The 16,132-nt window shown below is 42.2% G+C and overlaps 1 protein-coding gene and 1 long non-coding RNA gene across 5 annotated transcripts in view; one reads left to right on the plus strand and one right to left on the minus strand.

Annotated features, from left to right (window-relative positions):
* PRR16 (proline rich 16) overlaps window positions 1-11,097 on the minus strand; it is a 164,514-nt gene extending 153,417 nt beyond the window's left edge. For 2 of the 4 annotated variants that reach the window (XM_068667000.1, XM_068666999.1), the window contains exon 1: window positions 10,447-11,097. In XM_068667000.1, the coding sequence (XP_068523101.1) occupies window positions 10,447-10,608 (162 nt within the window). In that variant the 5' untranslated portion in view covers window positions 10,609-11,097. The remainder of the gene's footprint in view (window positions 1-10,446) is intronic. The other 2 variants (XM_068666998.1, XM_068667002.1) reach the window with 2 other exon arrangements.
* Window positions 10,973-14,487, plus strand: LOC137848089 (uncharacterized). The gene is made up of 2 exons (XR_011091173.1): window positions 10,973-11,134; window positions 13,779-14,487. It is a non-coding gene; the product is annotated as an uncharacterized lncRNA (long non-coding RNA).
* The last annotated feature ends 1,645 nt before the right edge of the window (window positions 14,488-16,132 follow it).

A 16,132-nucleotide genomic window follows, 5' to 3' on the forward strand; every position in this document is an offset into this window, starting at 1 on the left:
CAGGTAACTGGAATCCAGATAGTACAGCTTTCTGTTGCTATACCACATTGGAAATTAAGAAAGAAGCAATACCAATGCTTCCAGATCCTACATGGTACGATCTCCTACTAGGATGAAAAAGACACATGAAGAGAAAAATTTTGTTACTAAGATAAATGCCAGTGTCACCTGAAATTCTAAAGACAAAGCTCAGAAATTTGATGTTGACCTTCATAAGTCAGCATTCAAGAATGGTCAGAAAAACATGCACGTTTAACAGCCCCAAACATTGTTCTGATAGCTGCTGACAGTGACATGAATAAAGGTCAAAAGCTGCATAAGCACCAGAAACTGTTACGGTGGAAAAGAGGACAGGGGTTAGGAAAAGAAAATGAAAGGTCTGTAGAAAAGTAGGGACTAGTAGGATCATAGCATCATAAAACGATTTTGCCTGGAACAGACCTTAAAGACCAACTAGTTCCAACCCCCCTGCCATGGCCAGTGAGTGATGCCACCCACAAGATCAGGTTGATCAAAGCCCCATCCAACCTCACCTTGAACAGCTCCAGGGATGGGGCATCCACAACTTCTCTGGGTAATCTGATCCATTGCCTCACCACCCTCATAGGAAAATACCTTATTTTAGTTTAAAACTGTCACCTATTTTCCTCCACCCCCTGACATGGAGTCCCTCCCCAGTTTTCCCATAGGACTGACCCCTGTAGGTACTGGAAGGCCACTATAAGGTCTACCCAGAGCCTTCTCTTCCCCAGGCTGAACAACCCCAACTCCCTCTGGCTGCCTTCATAGGAGAGGTGCTCCAGCCCTCCAATCATCTTCATGGCCTTCCTCTGGACTCATTCTAATAGGTCCACATCCTTCTTGTGCTGGGGCCCCAGAGCTGAACGCAGTGCTCCAGGTGGGGTATCAAAAGAGCAGAGAAGAGGGGGACAATCACCTCCCTCGACCTGCTGGCCACATGGCTTTTGATGCAGTCCAGGACACAGTTGGCTTTCTGGGCTGCATGAGCACATTACCAACTCATATTGAGCTTCTCATCAATCAACACCCACAGGTCCTTCTCCTCAGAGCTGCTCTCAATCCATTCTCCACCCAGCCTGTATTTGTGCTTGGGATTGCCCTGACCCAGGTGCAGGGCCTTGCACTTGGCTTTATTGAACTTCATGAGGTTCACCCAGGCCCACTTCTCAAGCCTGTCCATGTCCCTCTGGATGGTATCTCTTCCCTCCAGTGTGTCCACTGCACCACTCAGCTTAGTGTCATCAGCGAACTCTCTGAGGGTGAACTCAATGCCATTGTTCATGTTGCCAACAAAGATGTTGAACAGCATTGGTCCCAGCTCCAACACCTGAGGAACACCACTTGTCACTGATTTCCACCTGAACATGAAACCATTGACCACAATTGTTTGAGAGCAGCCATCCACCCATTTCCTTACTCACAGGGTGGTCCATCTGTCAAATCCATGTCTCTCCAATTTAGAGTCAATGATATTGTGCAGGATGGTGATAAACACTTTGCACAAGTCCAGGTAGATGTCAGTTGCTCTTTCATTATCCACCAACTCTGTAACCCCATAATTGAAAGTCACCAAATTTCTCAAGCATGATTTGCCCTCAGTGAAACCACACAGGCTGGCAACAAATTTGACCTGAATGGTTCACAAAGTTTAATGGTTCACAAAGAAATGTTTATCAAGGGAAGCTGATGTTCCTAACAGAGCATTTTTACCTAATACACACCTGATTATTTGACACCAGATCTTAAGTACTGTGCAAAGTTCTAGGCTCCATAGCACAAGAATGGTATGAACACATTGAAGCGAGTTTCTAAGATGTCCAAGGGACTGGCACATCTGGAGGCACATCACATGAGGAGAGACTGAGAGAACTATGATTCTTCAGCCTGTAGAAGAGAAGACTCAGGGAATCTCAATGTGTATATGTATCTGATTGGAAGGAATAAGATGATGTCAGACTCTTGTCAGTGGTGCTAAATGAAAGGACAACAGGCAAAAATTGAAATACAGGATATTCTACTTAAAAAGAAGGAAAAAAGAATTACTGTGAGGGTGATTCAACACTGGCACAAGTTGCTAAGAGAGGCTGTATTCTCTCCATCCTTGGAGATATTCAAGACTGAATTGTAAAAGGTCCCAAGCAACCTGCTCTAGGTGTTTCTAGAATGGTTTGGGTGATTTCCAGAAATACCCTTTCAGCCTCAACCAGTCTGTGATTCTATGATATTTAAAAATATATACATATGTTCCATTTATTTCTCTAATAACTACTGAACTGTAAGTAGTAATTTTAGCTGACAATTACTCTCACATTAGCACAAGCACTTACAAGAATTCAGAGAATTACTACTATGAACATATTCTTTTTACCCATTTCTAACAAACTGAAAGAAAAAGTAGAAGGCATATAACAGCAACAACAGAAACAAACAAACAAACAAACAAAGGAACCTCAATGACAAAGCATGGAAGAAAAGAATTACACTTGTTTTTTGTTAAGATAAACAACAAGAAACAACATGCTGACCTTGATTTCCCACAATAATTTTATACAGGGAGGTTACTGAGTTACATGGGTACAAATCAATCCATTATTATAGTGATGCGAGCCCAAACTGTTTATTTGTTAATGTTTTCATTTGGGTTTATTTCCTTAAACCGCATCTTTCAGGTTACATAAGCTGCCTGTTTTAACAAATGTCTTTTCCATCAAAATACAAATGCTATTAGATATCAAAACAAGATGGTTTTGAATAAACACTTCAAGCACTTAGCTCACTTTCTGCAGTTCAATGGGAAGACCAAAGTTCCGGAGCCCCATGCAGATGGCCTTACTTTAATCAAATGTTAAACTTCCCCCATTATTTTCAGATGTACAAAAACTGTCCCCTTCTCTTACAACATAAACCACTACAGTGCAAGTAAGGATGTTGTACTCTGCTTCTACCTTGAAGCAATTGTGAAGCTATTCTATCACTGAAAGAACCGTGAACATACCACACTAAAGGGAAGAACATAATACCATCATGGATGACAGACTGAAATAATTACTGAAGTTATCCAAAAAGAATTAATGGAGAAAAAAAAAAAAAAAAAAAAAAAAGGTGTTTTAACATTGGAGGATTTTTCACATTACTGAGAAATAATCTACAATGAAATCTGGAAGTGATTCAACACCAGTGCTCTCAGTCTTCGTAATGTAATGTGGCACATGCTGCATGAAACAACGGATGAGTTTGTTAACCTTTAAAGACATATGAACACACCATTATTTTTGCAAAAGCAACAACTGGCAGTACTACTCCTCCTGTATGGAGGCAATTTCCCTTCATGACTGCAATCAGCTGTAGTACAGTAATCTTAAACTAAACCAGAATGCCAACAGCTCAGCCACCAAGCCCTCCCACCCCCAGTAATTCAACACACACATGCAACTGACCAAGGAAAGCTGCAGTCAGAGATCTGGTAGGGGATTTTCTCAGCTCTTCCACTGTGGAAGCAGCCTCTGTCTTCATTCCTCTCATAGGTACAGAAAAAAAGGCATTTTGGAGCATTCCAGATAGCTATGACCAAAGTCAGTGATGTACAGAGCCAGACACAAGCTGAGAGAGAAAGGCATGTATAGGCTGCACTGCTTAACACATTCACAGCTAACACACAAAAAAAATCAGCAGTATTGTAACATGCACCATGCATTGACATTTGAGTGAAATTCTACCTCAAGACCTTTACATTAAGGCAACAAAGCACATTATCTGCTACTTATTGTGGAGATAAAAATAAAAAGAAAAAAGCCCAGCTAATAGCAAAATAAAACGAAGACCCATATATATAAAGGCAACAAAGCTGATGTAACCTGCATGACTGAATATCTGCTGCAGGACAGCAGCCTGTATGCAAAACAGACCCCTTCACTGTGTCTGCCTCTCAACAATAACCCTTACTGAAAATTCCAGGATGGGTATGGGGACATCTGAACAGGATACACATGAGTTAGCTGTGAGGTTTCTGACCGTTCAGTTCACTTGCCTAGAATAGGACTAACATATGGAGAAGACTCTAAGCCACCAACATTTTGCAACTCTAAACAAAATGAAAACTAGATGATGATAGTGATGCTGTTTACAGAGATATTGTGAAGTAGGTACTAAGAGATAGTACTCTTTCAATTCAAAAAGAGTATGTGCACCTCACCCCACCTCCACCAAACAGCATTAATTAGTTGGGTATAAATCAATTGTGAGCAGCAATTTGGCTGCAAGATTATGAATGGAAGTGGGAGGGCTGTTCCAGAACTTCATAAGGTATATGAGTAATGGGAAGGGAGATATTGTTTCATTTTCAGAGGGAACCAGAAAAGATCTGCAAAACTTAAATAACGGTACTCAGCCAAGTCATTTATTTTTTATGACACATTCATATACATACATGGCAGAAACTGATTCCTCTGAATTTTGAACTTTTACCAAAAATGAAGCAGACCCAAAATAACTTCTGCCTCCATGACGTTGTTGTTGTTACTGCTGAAGTCAGCGTCAAATGTCTGACTGCAACAGAACGAAGTTCTTGCCTCACTACTCCTGTTTTCTGTATCACGGTCAGTAGTGCACAGATTGTGTGAAGTTCATACTTTAGCACAAAGATACATGTTTTCAGTGTGGTACTGTTTTTATTTGAAAACTGAATTTATATATGCTCTATTTAGCTCATGGTTGCACAATGCACATTACTATCAGGAGCTTAGTATTGCATAAAGGGAATGAAGTAGCTGACATGAGTGTTTAGAAAAACAAAATAGCTAGCACAAATTGACAGTGTGCTTCCCTCCATCAAGTCTCTTGATTTTAATAAGCAGTGCTCTATATTTATGCTAGTTATTCCTTTCATTGTGTTACACAATAGATTATTGATAGCTTTGATTAAAAATCAGATACAGAGCAACTTTACTTAGTACTAAATCAGCTTTTAAATTGGTCCCGACAACCTCAAAACATTCTTTAAGGTTCATAGCTACCTTTTAGCCCTATTAGCATTGTTGATACTATTTGAAAAAGTTTTATGTAATTACATCTGTGCTTTTCTATTGTGTGTAACTGTATATATGCTTCATAGGCCACAAGAAATAAAGGGAAAGGAAAACTATGATTCATTTACCTGCAGTGACTATTTATGGCCCCATTTGGACCCTGGGCAGATCACAACAAAGCTGTGTGCAGTGCTTCTCTTACATAATGAATCATACTCTGCACTTACAATAAACATCCAGGTAGGGTTCACAGTTGCATCTGTCACTAAGGACTGCAATGAGAAAACAGAAAAGTCTGCTGCTGGAGAGAGAAGCAAGTTTTGGAATGGACAATGCCACCTGGCATACGACACTTGGTGCTGGTCTCTGACCTGGACCACAAGCTCAGCTACAACCACAAAAATACCAAGAAAGCTTCATTCCCCTCCTCATCTTATACTCCCCCCCCACGCGTTACTGACCACATGTACAAAACCCATATGCACTGAAGCGAGACCCACTCCAAAAGGAATGCTCAAGAGTGCCAGCATCCAGAATCCATATGTAAGGAAGGGCATCTGCATCTGTAGGATTTCTAACAGCAGGAAGAAACACGCTCGAAAAATTCTTCCTTCAGTTGCCACCACCTAGCAGAAGGAGCTGCAGCTCCTTGATAGCAGGAATGAGCAGGAGAAGGAAGGGATTAAAACATTTTGCTTTGCTTTGCCTAGCCCCAGGACTCTATGCAGTACATTCCATACTTACACTATAACCCCGCACACTTCATGCTACAATATGAACCACAGTGTTTTTCGTACAGCTGTTTGTTTCTGCGTGTACAACAGAGATACTAATAGATGATTGATTGTCACCGCTCTAATCCTCTTGTTGGATATAATCTGCAGTTTCCTAGATTCTGGATGAACACAGAACAACCTGAAGAGCCTTACTGCCATCTGGATCACCAGCTGAACACAGAAACCAGAAAGGAATGGGAAACACTGGTGTTGAAATTCTAATATGCTCAATGCAGGCCAGACGTAAAAAATGCAGATCAGGGAATACATTACCCCCACACACACCTAAAAAAATATGACTGGCCCTATTGTAGAAACAGGTCATCAACCCCTGCAAAAATCTGTGTGTTCTTTTAATTTTGTTTCTTTTGTTGTTTGTTGTTGTTTGGTTTTGCATCTAATAGTTCCATCATCACTCAGAAAACATTATTTAAGTCATAACCAAGTTATATATATCACATATTTATGAAAAATAAAAGTGGCTGTTAGGTGAGGGGTGATTATTCATTCATTCTTTCAGCAAAATATTTTAGGAGAATTTAGAGCAGAGGAGGTAGACTAAGAGAGACTGGAAATTTACTGATGCAAGTGCAATGCCTCTTAGGGCTACTGTTTCTCCTGCACCTCCATTTTGGATTATCCTAAATATTGGCAACAGCTCCACAGCTGCTTCCTTTTGATAAAAGGTTGAAGCTTATTTAGCCAATTAAAAGCCATGCAAATGTTTCACACATAACTTCCAGGAATTTGTTTTGCATGATGAGCTTTTATTACAATAAGAAGTATTTATCAAATTATTTGGTGAAGTATTTCCTTAATGTAAACAAGAGCAAGGCTCCAGAAATGTCTAACATCATAAAATGTGAAAGCAGTGAAGTCTTAAAAATGTGATCTCCTTTCCCTGGCATCATCAGGTGCACAAGCACACCCCCTACCTACAATGCCTTCTGAAGTCAGTAAGAGAATTAGGGCCACATTGTGCATTTTACACTCAAAATAGTTTAACTAGCACACATCTTCTGGTCTCCTGTAGTGCTCATCACCTCATTTCTTAGGTACTTGACAAATAAATTCACAAAGCAACATTTAATAATAACCATCTTTCTAAACCAACTATAGAAGAAAGAAAAAAAGAAAAAAGAAAAGAAGAAAAAAAAAAAGGTCTTTTATCCAATACTCCGGAGCAGGCTTCACTAACGTAATGTTGAAACAGCCTGGACTAAAGAAACATTCAATGTTACTCAATTATCTGGCACTCCTTTGATTTTTCTTTGGAATATTCATCAAATAATGGCTACTCAAATCCATTTTGAACAGTAATTTCTTCCAGCACAAAAGCACATCCCACTGTTGGTATACACCCACCTTGTGTTTCTTTTTAGCTAGGAGACAGAAGTGGCTGAGTCCCTCCGTAGTTAACAGCACCCTAGAGAGTACAGTTATGGACTAGCCATACATAAACTCAAGCTCTGCACTTAGACCCCTTACATCTAACGTGGCTGTTGGTCACCACTTCTCCACCTCCAGTCTTTGCGGGCACCTCAGATTAAGAAGACCAATAAAAATAAGAAGAGGCAGATGTTCCATTTCTCAGACATGAGAACTCTTAGCACGTATTTGTTTTAATCCATATGTTTCTGTCGTTATGTTTTTACAGAAAATTTCTAAACTTCAGGCATCTGGATTTAACAGTCTGTCCTCCCCCTAGTTCCCCTGCCCAGCCTCTATTTAAACACAAAAGCTGGTTGCAGCAGCCATCAGAAAAAAAGCTCTGGAACAAAGGGCAGATGCAAAAACATTAACATAAGTAAACAATAACAAGCTAAATGTAATGACATACAAGTCTTGTAAGCCATATTCTTTACTGTTATAAAACTGTTCACTCTAAAGCAATAAAACTACCTTACAATTTGATGGTACTTTGAGTATAAAACTTAAAAAATGAAGGCTAAAAGATACTAGGAGAGGACATCCAGTTTATCCCAATGCCTGAACTGATATATTATGTGTTGCATAATATATAATTGGTAATTAAGAGTAAAATACAGGTAAACATAATCAGAAAAAAAGTTCTATAAATGATGCATTTTCAAAATCAAAACTAAGTATTAATGCAACTTCATGCAATAATAATAATAATAATAATAATAATAATAATAATAATAATAATAATAATAATAATAATAACCCTACCTCATATAATAATAATAACCCTACCTCATAACCTACCACTAAAACAGAATGTAAGTCTTTTTAACATAATAACAATTTAAAAAGAAGGCCATTTTCAGAATACTGTATTCCTAATAGTGAAAAAAAAAAAAAAAAAGAACAACTGAAGAGGGAGGTAGTACAAAAGTCTGACTTCAGCAAACATACCATGAAGAAAAAGTATAGCCTAAACATTTTGAGAAGTACACAATTTGGGTGAGTTTACCACCTTGCCTGGTCCTACAGTACAGAACCACAGAAATAGGACAGATTTACTTCTGTTTATAATACACCAAACAATAAACCAACTCTTTCTACATGTTTTGATGAAACATCTGCAAATGCATTTGAACACCTACAAAAAGCTACGAAAAAGCATGATTAGTAATTTATAATATCATCAATTGCCTCACTTCCACATTAAAAGGTACACATTCCAGATGCATCAAGAAGCCCTGTACAGGATTAGTCCATACTACAAAAGGCAGACAACTGGGGGTACTCATATGGCAAACTCCAGCGGACCATAAATGCCATACAAAGTGTATGTAATACATAATGATAATGTTGCAAACAAGCCAATAACATGTAACCCTCACTGGTCATGATATCACAGGTATCACCTTTGTATAATATATAGAGAAATTGCTACTCAGAAACTCGTGTGATTACAAACAGGAATTAAGTCCCCTTTTGATAGAAATAGTTCTATTTGCTCTCAAAACAGATGCTCTTGGCAATCCTACTACCCTTTAACACATACACAGGACTTCATAGAGTCACAGCACAGTTGTTCTACAACTTCCTTTTTACATTTCACTTCTGCTTGGGAAAAGAAGTTCCAGACAAGCCGTTTCCCCATCAAGCAGAGGTAAACCCCGTTCTCTCTCACAGATGCAGTCAACCAGAATAGACACGTTTGCTTAGATAAAACATGCCACAGTAAATGATGACACATGACCTCCACCTACAGAGATCTTGTTTGCTCACTAGAGGAAAGCTGGGAGTGATTATGTGCAGGGAATTCCAGGTCCTGAAATATGTGCTTCTGCAGCAACAGAAGCCAGCTTGCTTTATCAGACTTAAAAACGTTTAAAGAACTACTCTATAAACAATGTTTGCTTCCACTTTAATATATATATATATATTTATATAAAAGCAGTGCAGACAGCTGCACTTTAAAAAATTATATTAAAAGAAAAAAAAAAAAGAGAGAAGAAATCTGGAGTTGTGGGTGGGAGTAAGTCTAACAGCTGTGATTAGTGAGCCGCGTGTTTATGTATCTGCCAACATCATATGAAGCACTGGGTGAATTTCAGCCTGCCTTGGATGGCAAAAGTCTGTTGTATAAAACTTGTTGACAATGTTGTTAAAATAGAAAACTAATATTTGATAGCAAAAGACACAGCCTCTTATAAATGTCAAATCCAGGATTATAAAGCAGCACAGAGATTCTGGACTTGAATTTCGGTGCATAATCCAACCATCTGTCGACCAGTTGTGTAGCAAAATCAAGATAACGTGCACATCTCCAAAAGGACAGCCAAATTGTTTTTCTCCTGCTACAGCATTTCGCTGCTTACAAACATCCCCGCAGTAATCGCACCCCGCCTGCAGATTAACCTAGGGGAGACGACACTCGCCACGGGCAAAGGGAAAGATTGCAAAGGCAATCTTGCCAGATCGACAAGACAAACAGGGCTCCCGGTGCAGCCTGCAGAGGCAGCGGCAGAGGCAGACCCGCCGCACCGCTGCCGCCGGGCTGGGCAGGGACCCCGAGCAGCTCAGGGCGCCGGGTGCGGGGGTCCTTAGCGGGCCCCCCCCAGATCCTCAGCAGCCGGCGGAGCGGCGCCGGGCCGCAGCCTGGGGGTGCACACAGGCTTACATCGGGCGGCCAAAAGTTAAACGCGCTGGGGCGGGAGGAGACCCGCTCCAGCTGCCTCTCCATCCGCCGAAAAGCTGCAGACCCCCCATTCCTCCCCAGGCACATTCCTCCCCAGGCACTCTCTTCGCTCCGCGGGGACCCCGCAGGGCACCCCCGACCTCCCGAATGAAAACTCCGGAGGGTGGGAAGTCCCCGGGAAGGGCCGCCCGGCAGCTGCGGGGGGAACGCGGGGGCTCCAGCCGCGCCCGCCCCGTCCCAGCGCCGGGCGCCGCAGCGGGGTACGGGCACCCCCAGGGCACGGACACCCCGGGGAACAGACACCCCCTGGGGCACCGCCACCCACCCAGGCACAGACACCCCTCAGGGCACGGCCGGGGGCCACACCGGCCCGGCCCGGCCCGGCCACTAGTTGCTGGGACCGCCGCGAAGAAGTGGTGAAAGGAGCCAGGGGCAACGGCGGCGGAGCCCCGGGGGGACGGGGCAGACCGTCGGTCCGTCCGCTGTGCTCCCCGCTGCCGGCGCTTCTCACCTCCTTAAGTTCCTTGGCCACGTCTTTCAGGTCCCCCAGCACTAATTCCAAATCCTCCACGATGATCTTGATCTGCTCCTTCACCTTGGCTTTGGAGGCAGCCGGCGGCCCCTCGGACGGCGACGAGGACGAGGATGCGGTCCCCTTGGACTGGGCGGACATCCTTCGGGGCAGCCCGGCGCGGACACGGGGGGGGCACGCAGGTCAGGCGAGCAAGGCGGCCGCCGGCCGCCCGGCGCCGTCCCTCCGGCTCCCGGAGCTGTCGCAGCCGCTGCCACCACCGCCGCCGCCGCCACCACCGCCGCCGCCGCCGCCGCCGCCGCCTGCCCGCCCGCGCATCCCGCGCCGGGGGCGCCGCGCCGCGCCGCGCTCCGCCGGGCGGCCGCGCTGTGCAGCTGCCATCGGCTCCCGGGAGCGGCGCGGGGGCCCGGCTGCAGCCCGCCGTGCGCCGCGCCTGCGCCTCGCCCCGCCCGCCCCCGGCTCGGCTCCGCTCCGGCCCCCGGTCCCCGGCCCCCGGCCCCCGGCCCCCGGCCCCCGGCTCCGGCCCGGGAGAGAAGGGACCGGGGGAGGAGCGGCCGCCGCCGCCCGCGGCGTCGCCCCCGCCGTGCTCCCCGCGGGAGGGGGAGGCAGCGAGGGTGCTCCGCGGGAGGCGCTCCCCGCCCGGCCCGGCACGGCTCGGCACGGCTAGGTGAGCGCACGGTGCTGCATCGACACCCCCCGGGCTGCCCGGCCGAAAATGGGTGACAGCCGAAACACCCCCTACCACCGCCACCACCCTTAACTGGGACGCTTCTTGCAGCTGGCTCGGCGCGCGATTCAGTTCCCGTCCGGAGGAACTGCAGGGCAGTTCAATTGCAACAGCAGTGCCCATTCTGGGGGGCAAAAAGCAGCATTCCGAGGTGCCGGAGCCTCGGACCATACACCCGGACGTACCACACCTCTGCCTAGGCTCCTCGGGGTGTTTTTGGCTTCAGATAGCTGCTGTAAAGTGGCTGCAAGAACGAATGTGTTTTGTGAGTGCCACCGAACTAGGAAAAGTCATTCAGTCTGTGCCCGCCAATATTTACTGCTCAGCAAACACACAGGAGACCCTGTTTTAGTCGGGAAGTAAAGGTTGTCCATCTCATCAGACAGAAATAAAAACATGCATGAAGCAGAACAGCTCTGGGATGCTGCCCAGTATACCGCCTGCCTCTCTCCAGAGTTCAGGCCCATGCAGCTTTTGAGAACATGCTCTTTCCAGCGTCATTCAGAGATCTGTCTGTGGTGCAAATGGAAGAGATTGTTAGAAAACCCTCACCTCCAGTGGTTTTCCATTTTACTACAAAAAGGTGTCATGTTCAGGCAAGAAGAATTGGTTTAGGTATTTTGTACCTCTCACTAGCTATGAACAGGACCATAGAATCAAAAGAATGGCTTGGGTTGGAAGAGACCTTAAAGATCACCAGTCCCAACCCAACTTGCATAAGCAGGGATGCTACCCACTAGACCACTTTGGCCAAGGCCTCAACCAGCCTGGCCTTGAACACCTCCAGGGATGGGGCATCCACCGCTTCTCTGAGCAGCCTGTGCCAGAGCCTCACTGCCTCTTCTTTAGAGGGCATGCTGCCAAGTCCAGCTTTGAGGATCGCCCTGCATGACTGCAACTGAATTTGATGCTGTAAATGCTTATGAGATTTTATGAGGTTGAAACCTCAGATGTTTCAACCTAGCTAAGCGAGATTGGGAAAAGCAGAAACCTTGCCCAGAGCAGTGTGTCTGCACATGGTACAAAATCTCATGTGGTGATGAACAGTTTGTCTCTGGGAAGGGTGTGGGACTGGGATATGAATAAACAGGGACTGACAGCAACTCTTACTGTCTTGGTTTACATGTAATTATCTTTTCACTTTTTTACCACTAAAAAACCTGCAGCGTTAGGCTGAAGTCATTTGTTAGTGAATAAATATTAGAAAATATTTCTCCTTCGCTGTCTCTCAGAACTTTTAAACAATTTTAAGAAGGCCATTTTCAATAATAGTTTTTCCTTTTGACTTCCCTCAAGTCTCATGGTGGATTATTTTCATCTCACCATAGCTAAAGCTCTACTAACAGTGACTTTTAAAAGCATCCGTGCTGGTTATTTTTGCTTAACAGTTTCTGTATGAGCAACAGTATCATATGATTTTGGAAGCTTGCAAAGAAATGCTGTCTGAGTCTTCAGACAAGCCACCACTAAGCTGAGAAGAAAACAATGCACAAGTTGTTGATTGAGTTTAAAGTTATTAATTTCTTTGAATACTATTCCTCAAAGGCATTGTTTTAGCAGGGAAAAAAAAATACTAGTGAAAATATCTCTGTAGAAGCTAGCACACATCCAGTTTATAATTAGAGAAAGCAGTCTATTTTCTGACAGAAATTAAGGATACTGTGTAATAGTATACTGTATACACCTGTATGCAAAAAGGTTTAAATAGATAAGGGATCATTTCTGCTACATTTCTGTAGTAGAAATCATCAGCATTGTGACAAAACTGATAACAGATTTTCTACAGATAAATTTTGTCTAACCTAACTGAACATTCATGATTAGACATATTTTTCCTACACAGTGACTTACTGTTTATGTTTTCAGTATAAAGCTTTGGCAACTCCTACTGCTAAATATTTTTACTTTAACAACAGAATATTTCTGTTCTATCACACTAGTTGAAGTCATGAGAAGACTTTACCCATAATCACTTGGTTATCACATTTCCTTAATCCTGTGACCATGTCTGGAGACTTTCCAAACTTTTGAAGATATAAGTCTTCAAAAGATATAAGGATATAAATCTTCAAGATATAAATCTTCAAAAGTTCAGATAAAAATCCACCTCACCAATAGCTCCACTTCAGTATTGGCGTTCTTCTATGAGCTATACAGGTCTATATAATGGCTGATATTTTGTGTTCATCCAAGTAACTGCTGTTTGTCACTGAGGGAAAACAAACAAACAAACAAAATTCACAGTCCTAAGACTGCAGTAAAGTAATTTTACCCCAAATAAAGCCCTGAGACTAATTTTAGGTGTTTTTTTTTGTTTTGTTTTGTTTTAAATGCTATCACATGCTAAGCTGTGTTTCAGTTAGCAAATAGGCAGTGTCACAGAGCAAAGTTACATGATTTCTTATTCCTTGATTTCTTTTGTTTCTAAGCCTGCAAGTAAATGTTATTTATCTGTGTACTGTCAGTTTCTTCTTTTTGAAGTCTTTCTAGTTGTTTTCTCATCATATCTGAAGTAGATAATCAGGAAAAAAAGGAAAAAAAAAAGACTAATATCTTACAATTATTTTCTTACTGACCTCTGCAGGCCCTTGGTAAAATGAAGAGGATGCACAAGAAGTTTCCACAAAACTCTTGGCAGATGAAGTTATTTTGGAAATAGAAGTTATTTTGGAAGTTATTTTGGGCCTTCAAAGTGCAGTTCACTGACCCTCCACTAACACTTTTTAATCCAGAAAATAGCACCCAAACAAAAACAAAACACACATTAAATGACTATTTAGTGAAGCAATGTGTCACTCAGCTGCACCATTGCCAGCTGTGATCTCATTAAAGCTCACAAGTAGAGTAAGGCTTGGCCTGATCAGTAATTGGAAAGGACATCTCACAGGAAAATATTTCAAGATGTTGCGAAGTTTGATTTTGGTGATTCAGTAGATGGCACTTTTCATTTTGAAAAAAAAAAATAAAAAAAAAATCCTATAACTCAGTATTACAAATACAGTGAACTCAGCACCCACACAAAAGCAGTTATCTGATCATGTTGTTTTATTTATGTTGTTTATTTTAATGTGTGGAGTCACAAAAAGAGTTGGAAACTATGCAGGAAATCACAAGTAATTGTAAAAAGCACATGAATCACAGAAATCATTTTTCAAGATAATCAGCCAGACAAGATAATCAGCCAGACCAATCATATGAGAAGTCCAGAAATGTAATTACTTTAAATTTAGTCACTTTCCTCAAAAAAAAAAAAAAAAAAAAAAAAAAAAAAAAAAAGAGAGAGAGAGAGAAAAGGGGGAAAAAAAAAGAAAAAGAAAAAAAACAGACACCCCCAAGTGTTTAACCATCTAGAAGCAGATAAACTACCTGAAGCAGATAAATTTTCATACTTATTTGTATAGAAGAATACAAACCAAATGAGCACTTTGCAAATTATATATGGAGAACTACATATATATACATATGTATGTGTATATGTATATGTAGAACTATCTATGTATCGAACTTTCCCCAACTCATCAGTGTTTCAGATTAATTAAAAATTAATTTTCTGTTGCCTGTTGAAGATATTTTGTTTGAGTTTTGTATCATTTACCAAATCTAAAAGTTGGAAGTCTTCTGTACCAAACAAAACTTTTTATATCTGTATGTTCTAACTTATTTTAAACATTTTCACACTTTCCAAATACAATTAAAGAATTTACAAGACAAAAAGCTACCTAGGCAAACTAACTAGTTTTGAAGATGATAAATGAAACCTTGATTTACTTTATATCCCTATTTTCTCCCTAAAGGAAATATTCCATACAAAACAGGGAAGCACTGGAGCATTAAGCCTGTATTTTTAATCCTAAAAAAAAAAAAAAATCATGGCAGAAAATTTCATTCAGTTGTCACAGATATGCATATTAGACATGTGCTGATTATAATATTCATTTAAAGCTTCAATATTAGTCATGTGTTAAACTATAGTACAATGGCTTATACTATACTATAGTAATACAATAGGTTAAACTGTAGTACAATGTTACAATGTCACTTGCATTCCAAATGCAAGTTAACTGCAGTTTTTGATCTCTTACATTTTTGTCCAAAAAGAGTAGTGGGCTAATCTCTCTCCAAAAGGCTGCCATATTTAAATGGATGTCATTGTCTTTTAGTAGTAGTAGTAGTAGTAGTAGTAGTAGTAGTAGTAGTAGTAGTAGTAGTAGTAGTAGTAGTATACTATTCTTTGATGATTATTCTGAAGTCACAGCGACTATTTTACATTACAGACTACAAAGTTATTTTTCATTTCTGTAGAGACTAAAATGTTGTGAGGGAGCAATTAGAATGTACCCAGCTCCAGCTAGGGCATGGTGAGGAATGAGTAGAGAACTTGTCGTGAGAATTAAGGGGTAGGCTGGTGTGGGGGACACTGTTATGGGGGTGTACTACAGGTCACCAGATCAGGAGGAGGTTGACAAGGCCTTCTACAAGAAGCTGGAAGTAGTCTCGCGATCCCGGACTCTGGTTCTCATGGGGGACTTCAATTATCCAGAAATCTGTTGGGTAAGCAACTTGGCCAGGCACACGCAGTTCAAACAATTCCTACAATGTGTTGAAGCTAATTTTCTGTCACATCAGGGGGTGCTTCTGAACCTTGTTCTTACCAACAGGGATGGGCCTGATAGGGATGTGAGGGTTAGGGGCAGCTTGGGATACAGGAACCATGAAATGGTGGAGTTCCAGATAGAACTTGGTGGAAGAAGTAAGGCAAAAAGTAGGATTGCTATCCTGGATTTTCAGAAAACCAACTTTGTCCTCTTCCAGGACCTACTTGGGGGTATCTCATGGGCTAGATTACTTGAAGGCAAGGGTGCTTGTGAGCGCTGGGCAACATTTAAACTGTACTTCTTCCAAGCTCAGGATTGGTGCATCCCTAAGAGGAAGAAATTG

Source organism: Anas acuta, chromosome Z (genome assembly GCF_963932015.1).
Source record: "Anas acuta chromosome Z, bAnaAcu1.1, whole genome shotgun sequence".
Classification (NCBI taxonomy): Eukaryota; Metazoa; Chordata; class Aves; order Anseriformes; family Anatidae; genus Anas; species Anas acuta.